This window comes from Meleagris gallopavo, chromosome 27 (assembly GCF_905368555.1).
Source record: "Meleagris gallopavo chromosome 27, MGAL_WU_HG_1.1, whole genome shotgun sequence".
Lineage (NCBI taxonomy): Eukaryota > Metazoa > Chordata > Aves > Galliformes > Phasianidae > Meleagris > Meleagris gallopavo.
The window spans coordinates 2449408-2457018 of record NC_139430.1 but is presented as its reverse complement, the minus strand read 5'-3'; the positions used below and the strand labels follow the sequence as shown (position 1 = coordinate 2457018).

The following is a 7611-nucleotide window of genomic DNA, read 5'->3' as shown; positions in this document are numbered from 1 at the left end:
TCCGCTCTGGCTCGTCTCCCATTCCGCTCCCGTTCCATCCGGTTCCTCTCCCATTCTGCTCCCGTTCCGTTCCCGTTCCGCTCCGGTTCTTCTCCCATTCCGCTCCCGTTCCATTCCCGTTCCGCTCTGGCTCCGCTCCACCTCCTCTCCCATTCCGCTCCGGTTCCACTCCGGTTCCTCTCCTGGAGCGGCGGGGGCGGGACCAGCGCGGAGTCCGCGGCCAATCAGAACCGTGCGCGGTGCGGCGGCGTTGACCAATCGCGAGCGGGCTTTTCCTCGACGCGGGGGTCTCTGAGCTGAGGCGGCGGCCAATCGGCGGAGGGGGCGGGAGCCTCGAGGAGGCGGTAACTAATCGGAGGCCGGCCCGGCACTGCGGTAGCGACCAATCGGTGCAGGAGGCGGGCCGCACGAGGAGCCAATAACCGAGCGGAAGCGGACCATCTCTTGAGCCAATATCGGGCTGGCTCCGCCCTGAGGCGGCGGCCAATCAGAGGCGGGAGCCGGCACCGCGCAGACTAACCAACCAATCGGCGGGGGGGGCGGGCCGCACGAGGAGGCATTAACCAATCGGGCGGCGAGCCCACCCTGAAGCGGCGGCCAATCTGAGTGGAGGCCGTGGGGCGGCGGGAAATGGCAGAGGCGGCTGAGGGCGGCGGCGGCGGCGGCGATGGCGGCGGTCCGGGCCGCGCGGCGCTGCTGGCGGCCGTGGTGGACGCGTTCCTGGAGAAGCTGCTGGCGGCGGGGAGGTGCGGGGCGGCGGGGGACCGGGCGGGGGTGGGACAGGCGTTGAGGTCCGCCGTGACGCCCCGGCCCGCCGCTGCCCGCCCCGCAGTTACGAACGCTTCGCTCACTGCTACCGCCGCTTCTACCGAGCGCAGCCCCACGTGACCCGCAGCATCCACGAGCAGCTCCTGGCGCAGCTCCGGACCGCCGTTACGGTCAGGGGGGCGGGGGGGGGGAATCTGGGGGGTGGGAGGAGGGGTCTTTGGGGGGATATGGGGGTCTGTGGGAATTGGGGGGGGTCTGTGAGGGGATATGGGGGGCTTATGGAAATGGGGGGGAGGGCCTCGGGGGGAGGAGGGGTCTCTGGGAGGGTATGGGGGGGTTGTGGGAATGGGGGGAGGGTCTCGGGGGGGATCCTGTGAGGATTGGGGTGGGGGATTTGTGGGGTCGTGGGTCGATCAGTGAGAGTGGAGGGGGGTGTGGGGATGGGGGGGGTCTGTGGGAGTGGTGTGGGGAGGGTTGTGGGGTTGGTGGGATTTGTGGGTATGGGGTCTATTGGGAGGGAACTGTGGGAATGGGGTCTTTGAAGGGGGGGGGAGGGTCTGTGGGTGAAGGAGGGGAGTCTTGGGGGGGAGGGGTGTGTGGGTGTAGGGGGAGGGGTTTGTGGGGGGGATCTGTTGGTACGGGCTGTGGGTCTGAGGACATGGGGGGGAGGACGGTGGGCGTGAGCTGAGGGGTTCTGTGGGCATCGGGGGGGCGTTGGGCATTGGGGGGGGTCTTTGTGTGGGATCTGTGGGGGTGGGTCGGGGTCTGTGAGTGTTGGGGCTCTGTGGGTTGGGGGCTCTGCGGGAGGGTCATCGGGTGTAGGGGCGGTCTGTGAGGCTGGAGAGAGTCTGTCGGTGTGGGGTCATGGGGGGGATCTGTGGGGGAGGGGAGGTGATGAGGAGGGGGTCTGTGGGTGTTTGGGGAGGGGCTCTGCAGGGCCGTTTGGGTTTGCATTGCGTGCGTTTGTCCTTCAGGAGGAGATCCAGGAGGTGAAGAAGGAGGGGAACCTGGAGGAGCTGTTCCAGGCGCTGGATGCCATCGTGGAGGAGTCGAGGGGCTGCGAGGAGCCGGCCTGGTATTGGGGGGGGGGGCTGGGGGCCGCGGGGAAGGAGCTGGGGGTCCTGCTGGGGGTCCGGTCTTGTTCAACGTCTTCATCAATGGCCTTAATGAGGGGATGGCGGCCGCCCTCAGCAGATTTGCTGATGATCCGAAGCTGGGAGGATTGGCTGACGGCTGGAGGCCGTGCTGCCATTCAGCGAGACCTGGACGGGCTGGGAGCTGGGCAGTGAGAAAGCAGATGAGGTTTAAGAAAAGCGAGTGTAGGGTCTCGCATCCGGGGAGGAATAATTGCAGGCGGGTGGGGGGATGAGCTGCTGGAGAGCAGCTGTGCGGGGAGCGACCTGCGGGTCCTGGTTGGCCGTGAGCCGGCAGCTGCCCTGCTGGCCAAAAAGGCCGGAGGCGTTGTGGGGCGCAGTGCAAGGAGCGAAGCCAGCAGGTCGAGGGAGGTGATCCTCCCCTCCACTCTGCCTCATCTGCAGTGCTGCCTCCGGGTCTGGGCTCCCCGCAACAAAAATGACGGGGAGCTCTCGGGAAGGGTCCAGCAGAGGGACACAAAATGGGGAAGGGGCTGCAGCGTCTCCTTATGGAGAGAGGCTGAGCGAAGCGGGGCTGTTGGGCCTTGAGAAGAGAAGACTGAGAGGGGAGCCGATCCAGGCCTGTAAATATTGAGGCTGGGGGGCAGAGCGGCGAGGCCGGACTCTTTTCTGCAGTGCGTGAGACAGGAGGAGGGGGAACGGCCCGAAACTGCAGCGTGGGAAGTTGTGCACAAATGTGTTCTGAATGGGGCCAACTTCAGAGCTGTGAGGGGCGCGGTGCCCTAAAACAGCCCAGAGAGGGGTGGGGGGCTCCTTCAGGGAGATCTGAGCCCCCCCCCTACACGGCCCCGCTGTGTGGGGCTGCTCGGGGTCCCAGGGGTCTCTTCTGGTGTGGGATGGGTGTGTGGGCAGAGGGTGATGGGGGTGCAGTGTGGGGTGTGAGGGGTGATGGTGGGAGATGGTGGCTGTGGGCAGAGGGGGTGATGGGGGCACTGGGTGGGTTGGGGGGGAGCTGGGTGAGTTTTGGGGCTGTGAGTTGTGGGGGAAGATGGTGGGAGGTGGGTGGGTGATGGGGGCACCGGGTGGGTTGTGGGGCTGCGCAGCGTGGGGGGATGGGGGGTGCAGGGTGGATTTTGGGGCTGTGAGGGGTGACGGTGGGAGATGGGTGGGGTGGGCAAAAGGGCGACAGGGGCACTGGGTGCGTTGTGGGGCTGTGAGTTGTGGGGGAGATGGGTGGGGGGTGGGGGCAGCACGGAGGGGGTGATGGGGGGGACCGGGTGGGTTTGGGGGCTGTGCGATGTGGGGGAGACGGGTGGGTGTGGGCAGAGGGTGTTGGGGGCACTGGGTGGGTTGTGGAGCCACGCGGCGCTGTGACCCCCAGGCGGCCCAGCGGCATCCCGGAGGCGGACGCCCGCAGCACCTTGGTGCCGTTCCTGCTGAAGCAGCGCTGCTTCCTGCGCCGGGAGCTGAGCCGCAGCCAGGAGGAGAACCGCGCGGCCGCGGCGGCGGTGCTGCAGGGCAGGGAGCGGATCGCAGCGCTGCAGCGCAGCATCGCGGAGCGCAGGGCGGCCTGGCAGGTGGGCGGGGCCAGAACCACCCCTCGCTGCGGCGGGGAGCTGCTGCCCTGGGAGCCCTAAGCGTCCAGAAAGCGACGGGCGCTGCTGGGGGGCTGCGGGGCTGGGCTGGGGTCCTGGGCCCCTCCCCCCTGGGTCATGGGAGAGCTCGGAATCGTGCTGTCGTGGAATGGTTAACCTGGGAGGGGCGTGAAGGGCCTTACGGTGGTTCCCAACCCCATTGTTGTGTGATCCCATGGTTCTCTGATCTTCCAGGACCTCCCCAACCCCACTGTTGTGTGATCCCATGGTTCTCTGATCTTCCAGGACCTCCCCAACCCCACTGCTGTGTGATCCCATGGTTCTCTGATCTTCCAGGACCCCCCCAACCCCACTGTTGTGTGATCCCATGGTGCTGTGGTCTTCCAGGACCCTCAGCTTAACCGTTCTGCAGAGTTGGGCTGAGGTGGTCCTGGAAGGACGTAGAATCATGGATTGGGGGGGTCGTGGAAGGCCACTGAATCGTGGTATCATGGAAAGGTCACGTTGGGAAGGTTCTGGAAGACCCAAAACCATGGAATCACAGAACGGTTGGGCCGGGAGGGTCCTGGAAGAGCAAAGAACTCTTGACTCATAGAATGGTGGGACTGCGAGAGTCCTGGAAGGCCACAAAATGGCGGCACAGTTGGGGTGGGAAGGTCCTGGAAGAGCACAGAACCACGGCAGTTGGGGGGGGGGATCCGGCACAGGAAAGGAGCGGGGCTGGGGGACGGGGTCCGGAGTGGGCAGGGGGCTGAGCAGGGGGCTGAGCACCTCCGTACAAAGTCGGGCTGCGGGAGCTGGAGAAGAGGAGGCTGGGGGTGAGCTCACTGCAGCCTGCAGCGCCTGAAGGGGATCGGCGGCAGGAGGGGAACCGACGTTTTGCTCGGGCAGGGAGCGATGGGGGAACGGATCTCAGGGGAAGGAGGGAAGGTTTGGCTGGGATGTCGGGGGAAGCTCTTCAGAGAGAGGCTGCGGGTGCCCCATCATCCCTGGGCCGTTCAGGACCAGCTGGGCTGGTAGCAGATGTGGAGGTTGGGGCAGGGGTTGGAGCTCGGCGATCCTTGGGCTCCCTTCCAAGCCGACCGTCCTGTGATCCCGTGAGAGCTGTCGGGTTTGAGGCGGTGCCCCTGCAGCGCAGGCCTCGGCTGGGGGTTTCCTGGAGGAGAAACCGCCTGCAGCCCGGTGCCCCACTCTGTGCCTTGCGGCTCCGTTTCTGTCCCGTCCCCCAGTCGGAGCAGCGCTGCGGCGGCGGCAGTTCTGTGTTCCGTATCCCGCAGGCGCTGAGCCGGGAGCAGCAGGAGCTCAGAGCGGCGCTGCGGCCGCCCCAGGAGGGACGCACGGAGCTCCGCGCTCACAGCGGGCGGCGCTGACGGCACCGCGGGGCCGCGCGCGGAAAGCGAAACCCTTCGGGCCCACCGCGTTTGGGCGGAGCGCTGCGGGAAATAAAGGAGGGGTTCGCATGGTTCGTAGCTCCTGAGTTCGTCCGGGGGGTCGCGGCGGCGGGGATGCGGGGCAGAGACCGAAGCGCGGCCCCTCGTGCTGCGCTGGGCGACGCTGGGAGCTCAGAGCCGAAGCTCGGGGGGCAATGAGTGCAACCCCCCCCCCCCCCCCCCCAGCTGCGCGTCCTGCCAGCGGAATTCTTAGAACCAAAGCAGCAATTTCAAACCTCCGCCCGCAATTACAGCCCGGCGCGGGCTGATGAGTGCTTTCCCTTCGTCGTTGCCGCCGGTGCCGCTCGGCCGTCCTGGCCGTCGCACTCTGCACTTTGCGGTCCGTCGGACAAAGGCTTTGGTGCAGCCGAACCTCCGCCCCAAAACCTCCGTTTCCGCCGCTCCCGGATGGGTTGGGACGCGCAGCGCCCGCGGTTCGGGGCGGGGGGAAGCCGGAGCAAAGCCCCCCCGCCGCCCTCAGCCGTGGCAGCGGGGATGGAAGAGTGGCAGAACCCCAGTCGGCCCAAACCGCAGTCGCTGCCCGCTGCCGGCCCGGCGGATGTGCTGGAAATAGCGCTGGGAACGGCCGGGGGGACCGGGGGGGCCGGGGCTCCTTTATAAGGCGGTTCGGTTCGGAAGCCGCTGCGGAGCTGCACCATGAAGGCCGCGGTTCTGCTGCTCATCGTGGCGCTGCTCGCGTTCAGCCTCTGCCACGGCGGTACCGGGGGGCACAGAGCTGCGGGGATGGAGGGGGCAGGGGATGGGAATGGGGACGGATGGGGGAAGGAAAGGGGATTGGGGATGGATGGGGCAGGGGGCAGGGATGGATGAGGGAGGGAATGGGGCAGGGGATGGGGCGCAGAACAGGGATGGATGGATGGATGGGGCAGATGATGGGGATGGGATTGGATGAGGGAAGGCAGGGGACGGGGATGGATGGAGGAAGGAATGAATGGGGCAGAGGATGGGGTGGATGAGGGAGGGAACGGGGCAGGGGATGGGAATGAATGGGGCAAGGGGCAGGGATGGATGAGGGAGGGAAAGGGGCAGGGAATGGGGCCGGATGGGGCAGCGATGGCGACGGATGAGGGAATGCAGGGATGGGGCCGGATGCAGCTCAGCACCCATTGGCTCCGCTGCTCTCACAGCACCCGACGGCGCCGATGCTCCCCGTGCTAAAGGTGGGCGCTCACGGCACGGTGCCACCCGGACCCCCCCTCGCCCCCCACTCTGGGGATGGGGTCACCCACCCCCCCTCCCCTCCCCGCTCTGTGCCCGCAGCCTTCATCTCCCACCGCGCCAGCGCCGAGATGGTGCGGAGGCAGAAGAGGAATTTCGCCCTCGACGGGTAACGGCAACCCCCCTTTTCGGGCACTGCAGACCCCCGGCAGCCCCTCACAACCCCCTCTTTGGGGCCGGGACCCCCCCCCAATCCCTCCGCAGCGGCATCGCCGGAGCTCCGAGGGACCCCCTGGAAGCCAAACGCGAGGTGTGCGAGCTGAGCCCCGACTGCGACGAGCTGGCGGACCAGATCGGCTTCCAGGAGGCGTACCGCCGCTTCTACGGCCCCGTCTGAGCCCCCCGCCCACCCCCCCGGGGCTCCACACCTCCCAGCCCCCAGTAATGCTCCACTTCCCCGCGAAGGACGGACAGAAATAAAGGCACGGTGCAGGGCACGGCGGCTCCTTCCTTGGGGGGGTGGAGGGGGCACAATTTCATCCCCACTGTGGGTGGGGGGCGGTGATGGGTCCCTTAATGAACCACTGCTTCGTTAAGGCCTCACTGGAATGGGGGTGTGTGTGTGGGGGGGGTGGTCTGTTGTTGCACTGGGGGCATCAGCACTGCAGCTCAGCCCCATAGGGTCAGTGGGGCTGCCTGGCTCCAAGACCCCTCAACCTCACCAGGGACGCTGGGACCCCACTGGCAGAACGGGGAGACCCCCATCCCCTCCCCCCCCCAGGACCCTTCAGTCACCTCCAAAACGCCCCCACGGCCCCCAAATCCCCCCCAGGACCCCCCCCCTCCAGTCCCCCTCAATTTCCCTTAGCCCCCCCCAGCCAACCCCCTTTCATAGAGCTGCAGTTCATCTGTGGGTTCCCAGAGCCGGGGGATGCAGTGCAGCCTGAGGGCTTCCACAGCCCCCCGCCCACCCCCCCCCCCCATAGCAGGGAGGAACGACGAACACCGAGCTCAGCGTAAGGAAAAGGGAAAGCAAACCAAAGCGCAGCAAACACACGGTGCATTTCGAGCAGCATTGCAGCCGCCTTCTTTCCCCTCCCCTGCCCCATTTTTTGCTCTGCTCCCCATAGCATCGGGGGGGGGGGGGGGGGGGGGGCCCACAGCCGAGTCCTGAGTGCAGAGTGGGCGCAGCACAGCTCAGCTCAGCACAACGTGGGGCTGCGGCCGCCATCAGTGCCCACCTCCTCCCCCCCCCACCTCCATCTGCCCGTCCCAGAGGGGCAGGGGTGGGGTTGGGGGTCTCAGAAAGCTGCAGCCCCCCCCCCTACACACACGCTGGCACGGTGCAGTTTAACATTCCAGCACCGCTCTGAAGGTTTCTTCCTCTCCTTTGTGGCCACACGGCCATCCCCCCACCCAAAGGGGGCACGGAGGGATGGGGACAAACGCAGCAACGGCTTTTTGGGGCGGCCCTCAGGCTGCCACCGCGGGACCCCAAGGAGTGCAGACCAGCAACCCTCCAAGCTCTGATCCCAAACTGCTGCG

General features: G+C 67.1%; 2 protein-coding genes across 3 annotated transcripts; both read left to right on the top strand.

The window, feature by feature from the left end:
* Positions 1-575: 575 nt before the first annotated feature.
* On the top strand, positions 576-4922 carry PMF1 (polyamine modulated factor 1). The gene is made up of 5 exons (XM_085209655.1): positions 576-746; positions 833-938; positions 1743-1843; positions 3244-3439; positions 4735-4922. Exons 1-5 carry the CDS (start codon positions 631-633, stop codon positions 4825-4827), a joined length of 612 nt encoding a protein of 203 aa, XP_085065781.1. The 5' UTR covers positions 576-630; the 3' UTR covers positions 4828-4922.
* A 149-nt stretch (positions 4923-5071) lies between these two features.
* Positions 5072-6561, top strand: BGLAP (bone gamma-carboxyglutamate protein). 2 transcript variants are annotated; one of them, XM_085209656.1, is made up of 4 exons: positions 5072-5605; positions 6036-6068; positions 6169-6235; positions 6331-6561. In XM_085209656.1, the coding sequence occupies exons 1-4, from the start codon at positions 5545-5547 to the stop codon at positions 6461-6463; spliced, it is 294 nt and encodes a 97-aa protein (XP_085065782.1). In that variant the 5' UTR covers positions 5072-5544; the 3' UTR covers positions 6464-6561. The 2 variants fall into 2 exon arrangements, with proteins under 2 accessions (XP_085065782.1, XP_010725619.1); XM_010727317.4 differs by lacking the exon at positions 5072-5605 and having other exon boundaries at positions 5899-6068.
* Positions 6562-7611: the final 1050 nt, after the last annotated feature.

Coding starts and splice junctions, on each gene's coding strand:
- PMF1 (XM_085209655.1), top strand. CDS start 631: ATGGCAGAGGCGGCTGAGGGCGGCGGCGGCGGCGGCGATGGCGGCGGT. Junction 747..832: donor AAGCTGCTGGCGGCGGGGAG/GTGCGGGGCGGC, acceptor CCCGCCCCGCAG/TTACGAACGCTTCGCTCACT. Junction 939..1,742: donor AGCTCCGGACCGCCGTTACG/GTCAGGGGGGCG, acceptor TTTGTCCTTCAG/GAGGAGATCCAGGAGGTGAA.
- BGLAP (XM_010727317.4), top strand. CDS start 5,951: ATGGGGCAGCGATGGCGACGGATGAGGGAATGCAGGGATGGGGCCGGA. Junction 6,069..6,168: donor CGATGCTCCCCGTGCTAAAG/GTGGGCGCTCAC, acceptor CTGTGCCCGCAG/CCTTCATCTCCCACCGCGCC. Junction 6,236..6,330: donor AGGAATTTCGCCCTCGACGG/GTAACGGCAACC, acceptor ATCCCTCCGCAG/CGGCATCGCCGGAGCTCCGA.